This window comes from Mizuhopecten yessoensis, unplaced genomic scaffold (genome assembly GCF_002113885.1).
Source record: "Mizuhopecten yessoensis strain PY_sf001 unplaced genomic scaffold, ASM211388v2 scaffold10343, whole genome shotgun sequence".
Classification (NCBI taxonomy): domain Eukaryota; kingdom Metazoa; phylum Mollusca; class Bivalvia; order Pectinida; family Pectinidae; genus Mizuhopecten; species Mizuhopecten yessoensis.
Genome location: NW_018408499.1, coordinates 55,132 through 78,399, shown reverse-complemented (window position 1 = coordinate 78,399; position 23,268 = coordinate 55,132). Strand labels below are relative to the sequence as shown.

Below are 23,268 nucleotides of genomic sequence, written 5' to 3'. Positions count from 1 at the left end.
ATGTCCCTCTTGAACTTGGCCAGGGTATTTGACTTCCTAATAGCAGATGGTAAGCTATTCCACAACGTAGCCGAAACCCTTCCAAAGCATCTGTTTCCGTAGGTCACAGTACGAGATTTTGGGACACACAACAAAGATTCTGACTCCGACCGCAGTGATCTTGACGGCTGATACAGGATAACTAAGCTCCTGTAGGTACTGAGGAGCTGTTCCATTCAGTGCCTTGTATGTGATACCAGAATTTTGTTCTGCGACCTGTATCGTACAGGTAACCATAGCAACGAATAAAGCGCAGGTGTGATGTGTTCTCTCTTTCGAGTACGAGTAACTAGCCGTGCTGCAGTGTTCTGGACCCTCTGCAGACGACTAGTTAGTTTGTCAGATATACCACAGAGCAGGGCGTTACCATAATCCAACCGAGAGGTAACACGTGAATGCACCAAAATCTTGCATGCACCTGCAGTTAGAAACTGCCGAATACAGCCGATGTTCCTGATCTGGTGGTAACAGGATTTGGCAATAGCGTTCACTTGTTTCTCCATGTTCAGAGAACTGTCAAAGTATACCTCTAGATTTTTAACAGCTGAAACAGTCTCAATAGTTCTGGAACCAACCTTGAGCTGGAGAGCCATTGTTTGCTGTCACTCTGGGGAAAAGACGATTAGTTCCGTCTTTTCCTGATTAAGTTCAAGCATGTTGGCGTTCATCCAGATACTGATATCTGTCAGACAAGCTTCCAGACTTTCTGAGACTGTATTCCAACTGTCCTGTGGTTTTATGACCATGTACATTTGTGTGTCATCGGCATAGCAATGATAGCGAAGGCTATAGCGACGATAAATCTCACCAATCGGTTTGGAGTACATACAATATTTTCGTGGTCCTAACACCGACCATTGAGGAACCCAAAAATCTAGTACTTTGTCATGTGAGGTGGCAGATCCGAGGGCAACACACTGTCGTCGTTCACTCAGGTATGATTGTATCCAGCATAGTGCGGTATCAGTCACTCCATAAGAGTATTCCAGACGTTTATAAAGTATGCCATGGTCGATGACGTCAAATGCAGCTGACAAGTCCAGCATGACAAGCATCCCTCTGCACTTGTTATCAAATGCAGAAGCTATATCACTATGTACACGTAGGAGGGCCGTCTCAGTAGAGTGTCCCATGCGGTAGGCCGATTGCATGTTGTCATGGAGACTGTTTGCATGGAGATGAACCTCTCTAAACGCCGGGACACAACCTTCTCCAGGATCTTAGACAGAAAAGGCAGAATTGAAACTGGGCGGGAGTTTTTCAACTCCTCCTTGTCCATTCCAGGCTTTTCATAACCGAGTCTGTAACAATACAACTGAGGTCATTTTTATCCTTGTGAATCAACAAGCAGTCGAACACGGGACTACACATTACCAGTAAACTTTTCTTCCAAGAGTTATAAATCTAATGTCTAAAATAGTAAATTTCAGCATAGCGGGGAGGGAAAATATACAAATTTTCTTGGTACATTCATATTTTCAAACTTGTAAAAATGTTCTACAAATAATAGTTATCTTCTTCTAGATGCATGTTTGTTTTTAACCTTGTTAAGATTTGTTTCATTTTGTAAAACAAAAACAAATTAAATTAAACAAATAATTACGCTTTTTCAAAACGAGAATTTCAATTTCAACCTTCAGATTGGGACGTTATATCAACTGGCATTTATTATGAAGTAGGCATTTGCCTAGACCAGTGTTCATAATTAGATCAGCATTTAGACACTAGAAGCACTGCGCTAAAAACAAAACAAAATAAAAACATTCTATATTATTTAGGCGTGAATATACATTGTATATCCCTACAGGCATAGGACGGAATGCTTAACCAAACAAAAACCTAGTAACTTTTACGTACAATGCCACATTATTTTCCTGAAAACATGTAATATAATTCAAAAATTAAATCCGATGATATTAATCTTGAGTGACACAACTAAAATTTATTATGTGTTCTTTTGAAAAAAAGCATCAACTGAAAGAAGACCAGGAACGAAAGAAACTGGAAGGTAATTATACGTACAATAATTCTATCGTTTTATGTCGATAATCTCGTTAAAAGAAGAGGTTACCAGAAAGATGTGTTGAATACTTTCTTTATACAAATGACCCGGAAGTTGAAATTAATCATCAATACATTATACTTCTACAGACTCATGTAAATGACGTCGGTGATTAACAGTAGACTTAGGAAATCAAACACCTCTGTCTACCTATAATGTATATTATATGTACTGTATAACGGTTATTTTTCGCGTTTCGACCCAAATCCACGAATTCTAAACAGCAGCGAAATATTTAGCACATCACTGACGTTATGGAGAAGTGTCATAGTACCGTATCATTGCATGGGAAAAATATAACTCAACAACGTTACGTTTTAAAGTACATTTTAATCAACTGAAAAATAGATGTTGGGATATGAAACATATTCCGAAAATGGATAAATATATGTTACTGAGCTGCTCACAGACCTGCCTGTTCAAATTCAAATGCCATTTTTAGCTCACCTGGCCCGAAGGGCCAAGTGAGCTTATCCCATGGCGCAACGTCCTTCGTCCGTCGTGCGGTGTCCGTCGTCCGTCGTTCGTCAACTTTTTCCTTTAAAACGGTACTAGTCCTGAACGGCTCATAGGATTTTGACCAAATTTGGTCTGGAGCATCATTGACCAAAGGGTTCCCAGTTTTGTATAAATGGAGGGTATGGTCCCCCTGGGGGCAGAGGGGCGGGGCCAAATGGGGGGGAAATAGGTAAATCTTTAAAAATCTTCTTCTTCTCAACCAATTGAAGGATTTTGACCAAACTTGTCCTAGAGCATCTTTGGAAAAAGGAGACTCAAGTTTGTATAAACGGAGGGTGTAACCCCTCTGGGGGCGGAGGGGCAGGGCCCAATAGGGAAAATGGAGGATTTTTTTTCTCCTTCTATACAAGTGAAGGGATTTAAACCAAATGCAGTCTGAAGCATGCTTAGGGACTAAAGAATCAATTTTGTATAAACTGAGGTGTATGGACCCCCTTCTTTGGGGCAGATGGGTGGGGCCCATTAGGGAAAATAGAGGAAAACATTAAAGATCCTTCTCCTTTTGTACCGATGAAGGGATTTTGACCAAAATTGGTGTGGAGCATCATTGGCCAAAGGGTTCCCAGTTTTGTATAAACAGAGGGTATGGTCCCCCTGGGGGCAGATGGGCGGGGCCAAATAGGGGGAAAATAGGTAAATCTTTAAAAATCTTCTTCTTCTCAACCAATAGAAGGATTTTGACCAAAATTGTTCTAGAGCATCTTTGGACAAAAGAGCCTCAAGTTTGTAAAAACGGAGGGTGTGGCCCCTCTGGGGGCAGAGGAGCGGGGCCAAATAGGGGGAAAATAGGTAAATCTTTAAAAATCTTCTTCTTCTCAACCAATAGAAGGATTTTGACCAAATTTGGCATAGAGCATCTTTGGACAAAGGAGACTCAAGTTTGTATAAACGGAGGGTGTGGCCCCTCTGGGGGCGGAGGGGCGGGCCCAATAGGGGAAATAGAGTAATGATTTTTCTCCTGCTATACAAGTGAAGGGATTTAAACCAAATGCAATCTGAAGCATGCTTAGGGACAAAAGAATCAATTTTGTTTAAACTAAATTGAGGTGTGTGGACCCACTTCTTTGGGGCAGATGGGTCGGGTCCATTAGGGGAAATAGAGGAAAACATCAAAGATCCTTCTCCTTCTGTACCGTTGAAGGGATTTTAACCAAACTTGTTCTAGAGAATCTTTGGCCAAAGGGAATTGAATATTTATAAATGGAAGATGTGTCCGAAGCATGCTTAGTGGTAAAAAACTCAATTTGTTTAATTTGTATAAAAAAAGTGCATGTGAGGCCCAATACGGGAAATAAAGGAAAATTGGGACATAACATGGAAACTCGTTTTCTTGTTTTTTCCCCCACCAAAACAGATTTATATGTAGTTCTTCTTGCAACTTTGTTTTTTTGTACTCCTTTGATAAACTTGTTTGGTACTCAGCAGGTTTAAAATTGAAAAATAAAATACCAGGTGATCTATTAAGGCCCCTGGGCCTCTTGTTACAACACACGATTTGCCTTGCAGTACAGTAACTGCGGTTATTAGCCACCGAGCGTATGTAATTTGTTAGTTCAACATGGCAAGAATTTAAATCATATCACGTAAATCTAATTTCTAGTTGATACTGAGTCTCTCAGGTAGAAAACCATTAAACATGATTTACTGGTCAAAAAGCCTTATAAAGAAGGAATGTTAGACATATATATGATACTAAACTACTAATCAATTTACGTTAAGTAAGATATACTAGAGTAAGCAGCGGGCAGTTACAGAAGGTAGCACATCCCAAAGGAGTTCTTTGTTTGTGACACAAGATATATCAATTCCATTTTGTAGGTAATCGGATAACATCCTCTTCACAACAATATTCAAACTGATCAAATGATGAACATTGCAACTGCAATCCTGGTATACGCGTTACCGCGGAAACTTGGAAAAAAGTTATATCAATAATGAGCAATTGATTTATTAAAATATCGATGTACAAACTAGCTTCCTTCTATGTAAGCAAAGCAATCAAGGAATTTCATCATTAAACCATTTGAGAGTTGCTAACAAAGATTTTAACGTTCACTCCGTCATTTTCGAAGGTAAACAGAGTAGCCCCTTTCTCTAGTAGAAAGCTAATTATATATGGTAAATTATGATTTCACTCATCATTAAATAATCTGCTGCATCTATGAGTTAATGATCGAATGAGGGAGGAATAAGCTAGTAGACAGATACAGCTGGGCAAATCTTAACAAAAGTTAAGGAGCTGATAGCAAGTCTGCTTGTAAGGATACACTCCTTTTTGGTTTGGTCAGTGTTGTGGTATTTAACATTGACAATAAATCCCGACATTTTCCTTTTGTCTTTACTCCATGATATATCTTGTTTTTACTGGCTAGTAACTTTATCGTTTACCTTTTGTTTACAGGAAGACGTCTCCTCCCGCAAGGGAAACTGACGGAATGGAATGTATGTTATCTTAATTCAATTATTGACGTTATGTCAGAGCTGACAACATCGACATATTCAGCGTTTAAGTCATTGTCGAGTTGTGACCCTGGTTTCAGTACCACTTATACGTGTAATGCCTCTCCTGTGCCAAGTGGTATGAGCAAAGCTCAGTTTATAGCTTTATTTAATTGCAGTATTGCTAGCAAGTGTACTATCCCAGAACGCTAATATTTTTACTTTACTTAATCGTACTTAGAGAGCAATTAATGTGAAGTTTCCTCTAGCCTGTAATAAGATGCTTGACTACTGTGACACTTTATAACATGCCCGTAGTAAATTCAATGGCTACTCAAAAGTAACCCCCCCCCCCCCCCCCCCCGAGTTAGTTGTTTGTCTTTTTAATGTTAAATAAAATTATCACACAAGGACAGTTTTAAAGAAAACAGGCACTTAATCAAAAGGAAATATATAATACAAAGTAGCTTTATCACATATTTTTGTCTCAAAATCGTTAGGTATCAGTCAGCACTAAATATATCTCCGAATTTTACCTGAAAATAATTAGTCAGCGCAGATAGATTTGACCTACATTTTGATAGTATTGCTTCTGTCATATCAACAAAATATTTGATGATATGACGGAGGATACAACTGTTTATTTTAATGAATTAAAGGACAGTATTTCAGATATATGGTAAAAAGGATCTTACACTCATTTCCATGTCATGATATGAGATTTATGAAACTCATATCTTCAATAAGATTCATCAGTTTGGGAATATGTGATATCAATGTTTTACTTTCTACACAAACAAAGTACGTATTAAACGTGTCGCAACGTTTCCAGACCGACTGGTCCCTTAGTCAAGCTAGATTTGTATTTTTACTTGTACAACGATGTGACGAAATTGTATATTTTGTTTTATGTCACTCGACCCGAGACGTTTCGCCTGATAATTCTTAGACTTGTTTCATAAATCTCATATGACACGGAAACTCCTGTATATATTGTTTGATATTGTAGCCATTCTGCTGGGTTTTTTTTAATGTTTTTTGTATAAATCACTAATACATGTAGCATTAACATATTTGCATCATTGTATGTATCTCAGTATGATTTTTATAATAATGCATGTAAAATACTACAATATCAATACAACCTCTGATAGACTTGATCTGCTAAAGTTATACATACTCACAGACAAATATATAAATGTCTAACTTTATCTCTATATGATTTATTTTGACAGACCTGACCATGCACATGGACGAGGACACCTTATACAAAGCGTGTTACCTGTCAGAAGACCGGATAACTCTGTTTAACACCCGACATCCTCCCCCACCTGACGGACAGCTCGACGGACAGCTCTACTCTCACGACTGGCCGGCCGGAGGACACGCCCTGCAGAAGTATTCCGGTGTTAAGGGGTCCAGGTCTGTCTCACCCCCCGACAATGTATACTATGAGGTAGACGTACACTTCAAAATCATTAAAGATTTAACAGGCACACAACTTGTGTTTGAGGTTGGGTTAGCATGGGAAAAGGAAATAGACAGTAGCCATTACGTAGGTCATACCAAGCATGGTAAGTCGGTATACTTACTTCGTACCGGTAATAGTGACAGGGACACTATGACACTTGCGTGTTGGAATAATAAACAAAAAATCTTCACCAGGGATACTCATTCCAGCAAAGCAGGTACAACAGCTGATATAAGGATTGGTGTCAATATAAACACATTGAGTAAAACTATCAGCTTTTTGGATGTTGTAAACAACACATTGTTAACAAAGATCGGGGATGTAGACACATCACAGCCACTGTGGCCGGTGTTTGGGGTGTACAACCCGCACCTAGTGGACGTCAGAGTTACACTGAGGTAGATTAGAGTGTTCACATTCCTGTAGATATACTACTGTAGTCTACACACGATGTTATCAGAGTTACACTGATGCCTTTTGAGAGTGTCCACATCCCTGTAGATTTACTACTGTAGTCTACACACGATGTTATCAGCGTTACACTGAAGCCTGTTGAGAGTGTCAACATCTCTGTATATTTACTACTGAAGTCTACACACGATGTTATCAGAGTTATATTGAGGTCTGTTGAGAGTGTCCACATCCCTGCAGATTAACTACTGTAGTCTACACACGATGTTGTCAGAGTTACACTGAGGTCTGTTGAGAGTGTCCACATCCCTGTAGATTTACTACTGTAGTCTACATACGATTTTGTCAGAGTTACGAGCATATCATATCATTAAAGCCTGATGAGGGCAATATTTCAAATTATACTTTTCACAAAATAAGCATTTAATTCAGCTTTATACATACGAAGTATTTTATCTTTATATTCATACATCTTATTTCTCGCTTTTTTTTTTATCATAAACAGTGATACAGATTGTGGTTTTATTATGCACAAAAAGATCACAGAACGGCGAGAAACTTGCACGAATCATGATAGAAAAGCATATATAAAGCATGCCGGTTGTATGTATTGAACAAATCAAGATAGCAACGGGACATGGGACGTAACTCTGTATTGTAGTTTCAGTTCATAATCTACAGAAACAGAATCAGGTGATACTCAGCCTCTCGTTAACGACCCCTAACTTTTATAATATACATGTTATGCTGTATTATTCATTTCATAGACTGTAAACAAATGCATAAGTGCTTGAATTATCATATCAAAATTAACAAAACCTGTCATAAAATTCCTTAACGTACTACAGTATAGAGCGTGTCATGATTTAAATTCAATGTAATTTCACTCTCTACCTCCATACCTACTCCTAAATCTTTCATGTATTATATACTGTCGAATAGCAGATTTACGGGAAGCCAAACAAATGTCTTGTGTTTGATCGTCGATGTCGTCCCAGGATAAAATGTACAGTATGTTTATACTGCGCACAACAACCCAATCGGAGTACAGAATAGTCTGGGGTGTGGGTCTGAATGGTTATTCTTTAGCCTTGAAATGTCGTTGTGAACATGGTCTCACAGAATAACAGAATATCCTGCATCCTCTTTCATTTCCAACATGTTTGCCACTGTCTCAAATTATTTTGAAAAGTATAACATAGATATATTGTAAATAGTTTAAGATTATCTTATTCCAGATTAACAGAGCGCTTTAACATGTAGATTTTATTTATTTATTAAAAAGATCTGAGACATAAATTCTAAATCATCAAGTGACTAGCACATCACCCAGTGATTTAAAGCTGACTCAGCTAAACGACAAATCTCAACTTTCGTCTTGATATAAAACACAATGCCATGATTTTCTTGAACCAATTGAATTGATATTCTTGATATATTAGGTCTAAATACTGTAGTGAAAAATAAATTGAGACCAAGTATGATATTTGTTTTATGTTCAATAAAGGTGTCTGTTGTTGTGAGTGTATTGTTAGGCACTATCCGTACGCCATCGGAAGGTTCCAGTCAATGGTTTGTCGACGTAACATATTTTGTAGCTGATCATGAAACTATGTTTGTCTATTGAGAGGCTTAAAAGCCGGAGCAGTAATTAGCAATGATCTCGTTGATGTTAATGAAATTGAATAAAAGAGGTGAAATGACAACTGGTTTACAACAAGAATATTTTATTCACATTTTTGACAGGATGACACACAGATAGAAAAATAGAAATAGTAAAAACTAGAAAATGTCTGTAAGACATGAATTAGTTTCAGTGTTCGATAATGTTCTATAGTTACAACGAATTCCATCTTGACACCCTGAAATATGTAGGTATTCCAGGTGTTATGATACTTCAAGTTGATAAATCGAGCGACACAGAGAAAAAAATCAATGAATTATAACATGCAGTGATCTTTGAAATATGAACTCATCCGAGGTATTTTCATTCCTGAAATCTGTATAAACTTTGATAAAATTTGATAATGTGTGACGAAATGGTCTCTGGGACAAAAAAAAACTAAGACAAATGTCAAATTCAAACCATGCAATATTGATGTTTTATTCTATAAATACTTTCATGTTCTGATATATATATAACATGTATTGAATAATGAAGTATAAATTTCTCATAAATGTTGTAGATTGAAATGATTTCCGGTGTGGTATTGGATTTTAGACAAAAGAGGATTTTTTTTATCTCCCTTTGTTTTACATTCGTACCTAAATGATGTTGAAGATATTATGACCGCAATGAATATCCAATATTTAATGCCTCTGTAGTTTATTTTGGTTTGAAAAAGAAATTAATATATATATATATCAAAATTTTCATCCTATTTATGCAGATGCCACGATTCTATTTTCTGATAGTCCGATTAATTTACAAACTCAATGGAATATTTCAAGCGAATACTGTCAACATAGGAAATAAAATGTATTTTAATGATGGTAAACAGAAACGTTTTTACTTTTGATAATATAAACATTGAATGTGTGCAAACATATTTATCTATAAGGAACAATATGGTCTATCACGCATGCTCTAATGATGATGGAAAACCTGTAACTTATGTATGATTTATTGCGTATTTGTGGAAATCTTTCCTGATGTATGGATGTTTTGATATGGAGAATGGTGTTTCATATTGTACTGTTGAGTTTGGAGAGTTTATAACATACTGCCTATCAACATATCAAAACAGTTCCATGCATCGGTTTTCACAAAATATTTTCCATGAATTTGGATTGATGTATATGTTTAAATGTATAACTGAAGGTAACACAGATACTGTATAATAAGTTAGATTGATGTATATGTGTAAATGTATAACTGAAGGTAACACAGATACTGCATAATCAGTTAGTTTGATGTATATGTGTAAACGTATAACGGAATGTAACACAGATACTGTATAATCAGTTAGATTGATGTTTTTAGCTCTTCGTTCTACAGTATGCATGCTATGTGTGCAGATTATACCAACACTATTGTAATTTTGAAGAAAAAGAAATTATAATTGTATAGTGGAGACTAGAGGAATGAACAATGATAATCAGCTGAACAGAATATATCCATAATATAATGAAGTATTCTTTAGATATTTGCAGTGGCGGATCCAGAGACCTATCTGGGGGTGGGGGTTCCAAATTTCCTGGGGGGGTTTCCATGTGGGGAAAAATTGAGGAAAATGGTGAAAATACATGATTTTTTAAGAAAATTCTCAGGGTGGGGGGTTTCCTGAAGCCCAAAAAAACCCCTCTGGATCCGCCATTGATTTGTTAGCATGAAATACCAAATATCACAAATATTTCATAATTTATGAATACTAGCAATGTTTATATTTTAAGAACCCATGTCCGTTTATCAAAAGTTTGTTTTCAAAATTCCAGTAAATTGTCATCGATACATATCTGACTTGATAGTACAATATTGTTAGGTATGGTTTCACTGTATATCTGTAATTTGGTAAAGAGAGTGAGACACTTGAGAGATGAATCTGAAATATTCGGAAACGTTTGATGCATACACAATTGCTGTCACTTGCAGATTTTTTATGAAATGTATTCATCTTTATACAGTATGTACTTGTATTATAGAATACATCACCGAGTGACGGTAGATTACGTAGAGATATGTAGCTGTATACAGTATGTACTTGTATTATAGAATACATCACCGAGTGACTGTAGAGTACGTAGAGATACAATGTATGTAGCTGTATACAGTATAGAATACATCATCGAGTGACTGTAGAGTACGTAGAGATATGTAGCTGTATACAGTATGTACTTGTGTTATAGAATACATCATCGAGTGACTGTAGAGTACGTAGAGATATGTAGCTGTATACAATAAACAAGTGTTATGTAAGACATACATGTGTTGTGTTGTTTTTACTTATAACCTACAACTGTAATTATGTTTGTTATACTAGTTATACGTTGAATTGTACTTATATATGTAATATTTGCTTCCCGAAATCCCGAACCGAGGGAAAATGACTGACTAAAAATGTCTATCACAAAATGGTGACGTGGTTTTACTAAAGAGTAAGGTGGGACATAAACAACCGAAGGTACCACACACAATATTCCGGCCACATTATACTGACCACGGGTAAAGCAGTCCTTATCTCTATCCATTCCATTTAAATTTGTATATCAAAGTGAGAGCAGCAAGTACCAATTTTAAGTATTAGGTTTGTTACGGTCAAGGAGACATAACTCATAGGTACCAACACCAAAAGGGAGTATTGCAAACTAGGGCTTTAGAAAAGGAAAAAATATAAGAAAATGGGAGAAAATATGAAGATCTCATATATTATGATGGGTGCAGCAGGTTCCATAGTTGTTTTTGTGTACCAGGTAGGGGGGAGGGGAGGGGGAAGCAAATCTCAAGTTCTGATAGGGGTTCACACACAAGTCGCCTCTTACGAATCATGCAAATTCTCTCTGAATCCCTGACCTGTAGGGTACTATCGATGTACAGCTCTACTGTTACAGCTGGCCAGACTGGAGATAATATATGTAGAAATGCCAGTTTGTGAGGCGTCAAGGAGTTCCGCTTCTAGTCAATGTGTGCTACATGGACTACGTCGTGATTAAAGATTTAAGGATGCATGTCTCATTGTGATCTGGTTTTACGTATACACCATAGCCCTTCCCCTGTGTCTGTTTTGGATGGAACAGCTGCTGGTGCAGGACACGACAATTGCATTGACCAGGTAGCTCGGTCAGTTAGAGCGACAGTATAACAAGCATTTATTTTCGGGATCGATATATAATATATCATACCGGAAACAAAGACATCTCCAGGGTGAAATTTCAGTTTATGGTACGGGGATCCTTAACGAGTTTAGTGATTGTGCTGAAACGGACAGTAATCATCACACTAGTGCTATTGCGCACGCAAATCTTTACACTTACCATGTGACTGACCATCGTTACACTTACCATGTGACTGACCATCGTTACACTTACCATGTGACTGACCATCGTTACACTTACCATGTGACTTACCATCGTTACACTTACCATGTGACTTACCATCGTTACACTTACCATGTGACTTACCATCGTTACACTTACCATGTGACTTACCATCGTTACACTTACCATGTGACTTACCATCGTTACACTTACCATGTGACTTACCATCGTTACACTTACCATGTGACTTACCATCGTTACACTTACCATGTGACTTACCATCGTTACACTTACCATGTGACTTACCATCGTTACACTTACCATGTGACTTACCATCGTTACACTTACCATGTGACTTACCATCGTTACACTTACCATGTGACTTACCATCGTTACACTTACCATGTGACTTACCATCGTTACACTTACCATGTGACTTACCATCGTTACACTTACCATGTGACTTACCATCGTTACACTTACCATGTGACTTACCATCGTTACACTTACCATGTGACTTACCATCGTTACACTTACCATGTGACTTACCATCGTTACACTTACCATGTGACTTACCATCGTTACACTTACCATGTGACTTACCATCGTTACACTTACCATGTGACTTACCATCGTTACACTTACCATGTGACTTACCATCGTTACACTTACCATGTGACTTACCATCGTTACACTTACCATGTGACTTACCATCGTTACACTTACCATGTGACTTACCATCGTTACACTTACCATGTGACTTACCATCGTTACACTTACCATGTGACTTACCATCGTTACACTTACCATGTGACTTACCATCGTTACACTTACCATGTGACTTACCATCGTTACACTTACCATGTGACTTACCATCGTTACACTTACCATGTGACTTACCATCGTTACACTTACCATGTGACTTACCATCGTTACACTTACCATGTGACTTACCATCGTTACACTTACCATGTGACTTACCATCGTTACACTTACCATGTGACTTACCATCGTTACACTTACCATGTGACTTACCATCGTTACACTTACCATGTGACTTACCATCGTTACACTTACCATGTGACTTACCATCGTTACACTTACCATGTGACTTACCATCGTTACACTTACCATGTGACTTACCATCGTTACACTTACCATGTGACTTACCATCGTTACACTTACCATGTGACTTACCATCGTTACACTTACCATGTGACTTACCATCGTTACACTTACCATGTGACTTACCATCGTTACACTTACCATGTGACTTACCATCGTTACACTTACCATGTGACTTACCATCGTTACACTTACCATGTGACTTACCATCGTTACACTTACCATGTGACTTACCATCGTTACACTTACCATGTGACTTACCATCGTAACACTTACCATGTCACTAACCATCGTTACACTTACCATGTGACTTACTATCGTTACACTTACCATGTGAAATTGACGAGTTCATAGGGTACTTTATCATTGGCATGGTAAAAAGCGAACTTGTTCGTACATGAGATGCTGATTCGATCTTGCAAAGCAGGTACAACCGCTGAAATGAAGTTTGGTGTTAATTTCAACATGCTGACTAGACATATCATCCGTGACCGATGTTTGGGGTGTACGATAGTGACAGGGTGGACACGAGAGTAACACTGAGCTCTATTCAAGATACCATGTGGATCCAATACTCAATGTAAAAACAACAAGTTTTAACGCCAGGGTTATACTTTCATCTTACAAGGAATACAGCTTTGTCAAATATGTATTTCTTGTCTTCGATTAAAAACAACAGCCATATGATATCGTTATGATGTTTCCCAATAGACAACAAGGGATCATATATATGAAACAACGGTAAATTATTGACAATGAAATAGTGAGATGGCGACCATAGAAAAATACGGTTGTTCCGAGAAGGTCAACCGAAGCGTCAAGTCTGCTTCTTTAACCGCCGAAGTGTAAATTTAGTACACATCCGAAAGGAACGTGCTGAAAAGGAAATACGGGGTAGTGACAGTGAAGGAAATATTTATGATATAAAAGTATAACGTTGCGTATGAAGTATTTATATTTACGATGAGACAGCTTCTTTTTAAATTTTCAAACCGAAAAAAACCCATTTGGTATAAATAGGAAGATTATATTAACAATCTTATTGAAATCAAAAAGAATACTTTTCGAAGAATATGATTAAAAGACATGTCGTCTTTACCTAAATATACCGGTCGATTGCTTGCACGCTGCGGGACGTCACGGCTGTTCCAGCTGTGATTGGTTGATCATCTTTATTCTATCTGTGCCTATTCTTTTGATATTGGTATTGATATTGACTCGTTTGTAAGAGTAATTGATATTAAACACGACAGTGTACAGCGTAGGCTTACATGGTACCACTTATGATTACGACAGAACAAGGGAGCAACTACTGAAGTCTCATCAAGTTGGCCAGGGTATTAACATCATGTCCAAGGCAATCCGACACACGGAGTTGAAAAAGGTCAGTGTTTTTTTTATTATGTTAAGACGTAAAACACTAGTTTATTTAAGAATCAAACTGTTTTTGATCAAAGATTATACATCAGTAAATTACTTTAATTATCTGTGTCAGTGCTCTGTTGTAGTCCCCCGGACTAGGAACTAGGAAGTCAATTATCTGATAAAGTTCATAGCCAAGTAAACCACCTTGCAGCGTAAAATATTCACTAGAAATGTGCAAAAGAAGCGAAAATAACAAAATTAATGAGCCAAACAGACCTAACTTTCTTAATTGCACCATATCTCGCCCATTTATCTGTCTTCAGCAGTTACTAGGTCAAAAGAATAGAACTCCATATCTAAAGTGAAACCTCGATAGAATAACCAGGAAGTCCTACAGTATTGGATACCATGATGTCACTTCTATTAATAACTGAAGGCAATACGAAGAACATATGATATATTTAGTTTGGCATGTTGTTGTTCAACATGGCCTAATTATTTATACGTGCACGGTGTGTGATGACAGGGTATTTAACTATTACTGTCAAGAGTATAAGTGACGGTGAGTGTGATGACAGGGTATTTAATTATCCATGAATATTTTACTCACCTCGGTGAAGTTTATTTTCAGGTATACTGTAATAGGTTGGTGTCTTCTGGAGCTACGCCAAATCAATGATCAGTTTCTATAAGAATCGTAATTACGCGTTTCACTTATATAATTTATTTTGTATATAGATGCAATCTGTTCGTGGCTTTATTTTTAGAATTAATACCTAGTAGATATAACTTGCATCTGCGTTATCAAAATGACTTGTAATTATTTGTTTACAGTGTATATGAAATTCAGGTTGCCTTATACAAAAATGCAGAAATGTATTTGTCTGGCACTATAAATATAATTGTAAATGACTCGTGTAACATGTTTATATCTAACAAACCTCCCGTCCCTTACCACAATTGTGCCGTATACATCAAACAGGTGCAGGTTTGAGGAAAATTGATTTTATTTTTGGTAAAAAAAACCCGCAAAATCAACATTTGAAAATACAGGGCAGAAAATATCATAATTCTAAATACGAAGCACTACATATATTGTCAAAAGTGTTTTTGCAAAGAACTTTACCTACCTACTCTGCTCAATAAACTGAAAACAGCATATAATATCGAAAGATACATAGCAAAAACAGAGCTCTGAGATAATTATATATATTTATACATAGCAAGCTACTATAATGCCAGTATGGATTAAAATTGTTCTCTCAACTAAAACAGGTCTATGTGTGAACTAAAAATTTCAACCTCGGTGAAGTTTATGTTTAGGTCTTTTGAAGCGCCAAATCAATGATCAGTTTCTATAAAAATCCGTATTTACGCATTCCACTTACATAATTTATTTTGTAGATAAATGCAATCTGTTCGTGGCTTTATTATTAGAATTAATATCTAGAAAATATCATTTATATTTGAGTTTTCCAAAAATAAAGTTAATGTTTGAATACAGTTAATTTAAAAAATGTGTGACCTAAAAATTTCAACCTCGGTGAAGTTTATGTTTAGGTCTTTTGAAGCCTTCTGGAGCTACGCCAAATCAATGATCAGTTTCTATAAAAATCCGTATTTACGCATTCCACTTACATAAAAAAAATTGTAGATAAATGCCATCTGTTCGTGGCTTTATTATTAGAATTAATATCTAGAAAATATCATTTATATTTGAGTTTTCCAAAAATAAAGTTAATGTTTGTTTAAAGTTCATTTAAAAAAAACATCAGCTCTCTCTCTCAACAAGACCCGATAAAAACAGGTAAAATGACAGAAAAATATGAGGGAGGAAATCAGTCAAGAGAGTATATTTTTGTTTAACTTCCTTCAAGATTACAGACGACTCTAGCTAACAACCTTTCCAATTTAAATCACATCACCGTGACCTTTATACACATTCTAGTCTCAAACTCATGAATAGGAACCTAGCTGAAACAGAATTATGTATTTTTTGTATGGTAAACAGAGAGTCTTTAATACATCATTCCTAGGACTGCCAACACTCGCGTGTTCTTTGGTCGTTAATTAAAAATGCTTTTGAGAACAGATGCGGCATACACATTCCTTGGTCAAGTAACAACTACGGCACTTGAGTTGAATTGTATGGAAATAGTGTGTGTATACAGTGTAATGGAATTAGTGTGTGTATACAATGTAATGGAAACAGTGTGTGTATACATTGTAATGGAAATAGTGTGTGTATACAATGTAATGGAAATAGTGTGTGTATACAATGTAATGGAAATAGTGTGTGTATACAATGTACTGGAAATAGTGTGTGTGTGTGTGTGTGTGTGTGTGTGTGTGTGTGTGTGTGTGTGTGTGTGTGTGTGTGTGCAATGTAATGGAAATAGTGTGTGTATGTATACAATATAATGGAAATAGTGTGTGTATACAATGAAATGGAAATAGTATGTGTATACAATGTAATGGAAATAGTGTATGTATACAATGTAATGGAAATGTTTATAATGCTATGTGAACAAACAAAAATTAAATATGATAAAAAGCTTTCCATATATGACTTCTGGATGTCGGGAATTAATTTTGGTTTGGCGTTTTCTGAATCAATATGACTACAAATTGTAGAGTAATCTGTCATGAGGAACTGTATCAAGATCTTGGATAAGTCATGGATGTTTTGAGCGCTCAGTGTCTAACATATGTTTTAAGATTTTGCATGGCACTGATGCCAATATCGATAATTTTCTGCTGAATGAGTGTCTCCCTTTTCGAAGATATATGAGATGATAGCTCCTTAGGTAGTTTCAATGGTGAAGACATTTGTTAAATTGGTTACACTACATTGTATGATATGCACAATATTTGAAACACGACCGGAGATGTTGTGTGGACCAGAGCCTTAAGATGGAATGAGATTTCTCAAACAAATTTCTAATCCCTCTGGTCTTAGAATTGACCGTTTGATACTTATCTGCGTTGTTGTAGTTTTATTTGGGTTCAGTAAGATCTGTGCTATACTTTCGCTGAATGAGGCTTCCCTAAGACGTGAGAGTTGCCATTCCTACATTGTCCTGTTCTCTAGATTTTATATACTTCCAGAAAGATTTAGAGTTGTTCTGTTCCAGAAATTCTTGGAAGATATTGTTTACATATTGTTTTCTGCCTTTCTGATTTTTAGGTTGCAGTCCTTTAAAAGTGATGATAGTTTTTCCAATTTCCTTGTGTTTTTATGTCAAAGTTAGAGGTCAAATATGTCGTAGGAACATCTTGTCAGGGCCGTAGCTTCTAAACCAATAAAGATATAATGGAACTTGCAGTATACCTGCATGACCGTACAGATAATGCGCAGTGCACTGTGACCTAATCAACGAGGCCTAAGGTCAAAGGTCAAATAAGTGCCATTTTTTCAGGTTTCAGCTAGCTTTAAACTTATTGTGACCTTCCACTAAAAACTTTTTAATTGCATTGATTCATATATGCATTTTATAATTTATTTGTAGGCCTAAATATATTTACGAAAATTGGAGATAAACAGTTGTTTGACCTTTTTTCCCCTATTTAATGTGCAAGGGAAGGGGGAAAAGAAAATAAGTTAATAAGGGGAGACATGTGCTTTTCTCCACATAAACAATTCCCTTGATTGACTGTATAGTTCGAGTTAATATGTTTGAGCTTTGATATGATTATTGAATTTCAGCCGACATTACTCAGCACCTTTCTTGTTCTCTGCCACTTTGATGATGCTATTGGTAGGGTTGTTGGTTTTGTTTACGTGTTGTTTTTTCCCTCTCCTTTTGATCTTCTTCACATGAATGATTTTTGAAAGTTTTCTGGTAATGTGGCTTGGAGTCCATATTAAAAATATGGTGGTCAGAGACGCCTGGTAAGTTATTTGATGTTTAACCAGACTTGGACTTATAATAAAGACTAACTAAAGCATGTTTTTATTGGGTTCTTCGCGAATGTGCGACAGGCCTGATCGTATGGTTTTATCGCTCAACAATTTAGGATTCCTTTGTCTGTCGTTTTGTTTTGAATTGTTACATTTTGCCGGTGAATGCCCGTCCAGTCGTCCAGTTGAAATCATCGCCTAGTATGATGATATTTGAAGCAGTGTTTCCTGTTGCTAACTGAAGTGATTGGTGTAGCTCCTCTTCAACCTTGGCTTTGACTCTCTGACTAAGACAAAGTGTAGCTGTCTGAAAAGATTTCCAATGATATGATGGCGTCATTTGTTTTATTTTGTCTTAGCTTTACGTTCTTAAGTCACGAGTCGAATCCAATTACAGTGTCTGGTTTAGTCTATCCAAACATGGTTTTGGACTTCGTTGGCTTGTCTGCTACTTCTACAGTTTACACTCACTATTCATAAGTTCCAAGTTCGGTGGTTTCACGTGTAAAACCCACACTGATGATATAACCAGTATACCGTGTAAAACCCACACTGATGATATAACCAGTATACTGTGTAAAACCCACACTGATGATATAGCCAGTATACTGTGTAAAACCCACACTGATGATAGAACCAGTATACCATGTAAAACCCACACTGATGATAGAACTGATGATAGAACTAGTATACCGTGTAAAACCCACACTTATGATAGAACCAGTATACTGTGTAAAACCCACACTGATGATATAACCAGTATATTGTGTAAAGCCCACACTGATTATAGAACCAGTATACCGTGTAAAACCCACACTGATGATAGAACTGATGATAGAACCAGTATACCGTGTAAAACCCACACTGATGATAGAACAGATGATATAACCAGTATACCGTGTAAAACCCACACTGATGATAGAACCAGTATACCGTGTAAAACCCACACTGATGATAGAACCAGTATACCGTATAAAACCCACACAGATGATATAACCACTATACCGTGTAAAACCCACACTGATGATAGAACCAGTATACCGTGTAAAACCCACACAGATGATATAACCAGTATACCGTGTAAAACCCCCACTGATGATATAACCAGTATACCGTGGCTTTTATCCTAGGCTCGGTGACAACCGCTTTAGCTGACCAATCAGCGTTGACCGTTCACATGATGTACGCGTGGTAACATGTGTCTGGCATAAGTGGAGCCGCTTGTGTAACCGAAGACAAAATAAATTAGAAATTCAAATAAAAATAAGTCTTATAAGTAAGACTTTGCATTTATCCTGTAAGAGACGCAAAACATAATTATCTTGCAAAACTTCAAAAGTATCTAAGTGATAAATCATTGCCCACTAATAATTTGTGGAAAATTGCAAAATCCACTAATTTCAACAATAAAACTGAACCAATTCCACCATTGAATGTAAATAATACACTGATTCACCATCCAACTGATAAAGCTGAAGCCCTTAATGACTTTTTTACTTCTATAGCCACAACATCAAATACCCTTGCTGAACTTCCGGTATTAGATATCTCCACTCTATCAAAATTAGAAAACATAATTGTCTCTGACAAGATGTTGATGATCAAATTACTATATTAAATGAGAATAAACCAGCAGGACCTGATGGCATGTTACCTAAAGTCATAAAAAAAGTAAAACCCACTTACAATTTTATTTAAGAAAACTATATATAATGGGTGCTAACTGGTCCATGGAAGATGGCTAATGTTAGTGCTGTATACATAGGGAATGGTTTATAAAATAATTATTCCAACTATCGACCAATATCTGTAACATCATGTTTTAGTAAAATATTTATATATAACTATTTAACAACTAATAACTTTCCAAGGACCAATCAGGCTTTAAACCCGGTGATTCAAGAGTAAACCAACGTCTATCTATATACCACATAATTAGCAACCTGGATAAAGGGAAAGAATTAAGGTTTGTATTTTGCGACATCAGCAAGGCTTTTGATAGAGTTTGGCAAAAAGGGTTACTTCATATACTTAAATCGTATAGTACATCAGGCAATGCTTTGACAATTTGACAATTAATTGAAGATAGAAAACAGAGAGTACTAACTTAAGGTCATTTTTCTTCTTTTAGGGTTATAAATGCCGGTGTTCCTCAGGGATCAGTTATCGGTCCTTTTTTATTTCTATTATACATTAATGACATCACTGATATAATCCATACTAACATTAAGCTATTTGCAGATGATGCCTCATTTTATGACATCGTAGACGAAAACCCACAACTAGCAGCAGATTATCTTAACCAAGATCTAGATAGAATTAACAACTGGGCTAGTACATGGGACATTAAATGTAACACCTCTACAACTAAATCACTATTTTTTTCTATAAAAAATGATCCTATCCGTCCTCTAATTCATTTCTCTAATACTTGTGTAGATAATGCCCATGATCACAAACATGTTGGATTAACTTTTTCTCAAGATGCTTATGTTCAATTAATATATAAAGAGGCTATTAAAAGAAGAAACATGCTTAGATACCTGAAATATAAGACTGATAGGAAATCCCTATGCAAAAAATATACAACATTTATCCGCCCAATGCTTGAATAAGCAGATATTGTCTGGGACAACTGCTCTGACAATCTTAAAAAATTATTAGAATCTGTACAACTAGGAGCTGCAAGGATTAGCAGAGGCCTAAGGACAGGTACATCACATCAAACTCTATATAAAGAACTAGGCTGGGAATCTCTGTCTGGTCGAAGGATGAACCATAAGCTAATTCAGATGTATAAAATAACTAACAATCTATCACCCACATACCTCCATGACATGATTAATCCACTTATACTCTAAAAAATGTAGGAATTTTTAACCCACCACTATGTCGTACAGAATCCTATGCTAAAAGTATCTTCCCAGTAATGTGCAACAAGTTCAATGCATAAATGATATTGTACATTCTCCTACTCTAAATAAATGTAAGGCCAATGTATATAATGAAATATGTTTCAATAATGATATCTCGGATGTATTTAAAAATTGTGAAAGCAGAAAGGGTAACATAATCGTATGTCAACTGAGAAATGAGGCGAGTAACCTAAACTATGATCTGTTCAAAGATCACTTAAAAGAGTCTCCATCTTGTCAGTGTAGTAATGATTATGAAACTGCTATCCATTATCTTTTATAATGTCCATTGTATACTGATGAGAGATAGACTCTAATAAATGAGATTTTTGAAGTGTGTCCGATTAATCTTGATACTTAAATACTTCTTAAAGGAAGCACTTTGTTAAACAATACTAAAAATTAATCTATACTTGATAGTGTTCTGAAATATATAAACAATACAAGAAGACTTGTTTAATCAATTAAAACAATCTATATATTTTGTTATCTATAGTCATAATTGATAAAAAAAAAATGTTGTCCTTTAACCATTGTGTGGTTCAATTGATTGTTCTATATATACATTGATGTTTACACTATACGCCTACAGGAGTAAGCTTTGGGTGCTGAATTTTTATGCTGGGTGCAATCAAGTTGCTTAAGTGTTCTGTGGTTGAATCTGGAATCTTCTCGAGTGGGATGAAAGATTTACACATAGAACTCTGGCAAAACACCTTACGCATATACTACATGTATTTAAAAATCTTCCAACTGAATTGCCTCATTTTATTTTATTTTTTTACTGTTGCTGTATCCCTTACTTTTTTATCACTCCAACCAATAGATATATATTGATGCTACATGGTTCTATAGTTTTAACTACTTCGTGTAACAGCAGAATGGTATGGACAGGGGGCATTGAAGACTTGCATAAAAGAAAATTATAGCTATTCCTCTGTTTAATACATCATTGGGGCATTGCTTGTCTAATACTAATTAATTCTGATTGACTTTAAATAAGAGCATTGTAAAGCTCAAAAATTTAATTTGATATTTATATTTTAATGAAACATAGATGGATTAATCTCCTCTATACCCTTTGTTATATATAGACTGAGGATTTATGCTACTTATAATATATACTTTATATATAATTTGAATCAACATTTTCTTACTAACCGTTTCATCTTTTTCTATGTCATGTCAACCTAAGGAGAGAACTTCTATAGGCCTAGCCTGTTGTTCAATCCATTTGTTTACTAAATAAAAAATGTTTTAAAATCCCCAAGGCGAATGATGATGAGTGATACTTATTGTCTTTGTTTATTTTCTCGATTGTATTTTGTACTATTTGGCTGTACCGCAGGTTGTCATATACAAATTTCATCCATTTTTGATCTGAAACTAACCATTACGGGGCTTTATGCGTCTCTCCTTATGTTTCAGCTGTAGCTAAGACCAATTTCGTTTGCTATCTTCTGGCCCTACCATCATCGATAAGTCTTAGAAGGACAAAACAGTTACATGGTGTAGTGCATTTCGGTCACACTGTATATATTACCAAAGTCTATGTGCAGTGAACATGTGTGTGTGTGTGTATGTGTATGTGTGTATGTGTGTATGTGTGTGTGTGTGTGTGTGCGTGAGTGCGTGTGGGTGCGGTTGTGTGGGTGTGTGTATAACGTTCATTTTTTTAAAAATAATTTCAACATGCATGAATGATTTAAAAACTGTTATTAATAACAATATCTACAACATGCATCTATGATTTTGAAGTGATAATAATATCTACAGCTTGTGTGATATGATTTTGACATAAGTTACAATTACTTCTTTTGAAGGTCAATCAACGGAACCCGAAAAAGAAAAACAGTAAGTAGACCTGATGAATGTAAGGCTCCTGAAAGTCATGTCAAGGGTCCAGTATAAAGGGGTCAAAGGAATACTCTTAGGGCTGTTGTTAAAGGTGGAATACATAGGGCTCATGAGTGTCGTGTCACAAGTAGAGTATATAGGGCTATTCAAAGTCGTGTCAAGGGTAGAGTATATAGGGCTGCTGAGAGTA

At 36.2% G+C, this 23,268-nt stretch overlaps 2 protein-coding genes across 2 annotated transcripts in view; both read left to right on the top strand.

The window, feature by feature from the left end:
* LOC110460273 (tripartite motif-containing protein 45-like) overlaps window positions 1-10,114 on the top strand; it is a 39,238-nt gene extending 29,124 nt beyond the window's left edge. The window contains exons 5-7 of the mRNA XM_021513096.1: window positions 2,008-2,047; window positions 5,022-5,062; window positions 6,295-10,114. Coding sequence (XP_021368771.1) covers window positions 2,008-2,047; window positions 5,022-5,062; window positions 6,295-6,932 — 719 coding nt within the window. The 3' untranslated portion in view covers window positions 6,933-10,114. The remainder of the gene's footprint in view (window positions 1-2,007; window positions 2,048-5,021; window positions 5,063-6,294) is intronic.
* Window positions 10,115-14,155: 4,041 nt separating this feature from the next.
* The window catches only part of LOC110460253, a 32,291-nt gene continuing 23,178 nt past the window's right edge, over window positions 14,156-23,268 (top strand). Inside the window, exons 1-2 of the mRNA XM_021513071.1 lie at window positions 14,156-14,424; window positions 23,045-23,075. Coding sequence (XP_021368746.1) covers window positions 14,389-14,424; window positions 23,045-23,075 — 67 coding nt within the window. The 5' untranslated portion in view covers window positions 14,156-14,388. The remainder of the gene's footprint in view (window positions 14,425-23,044; window positions 23,076-23,268) is intronic.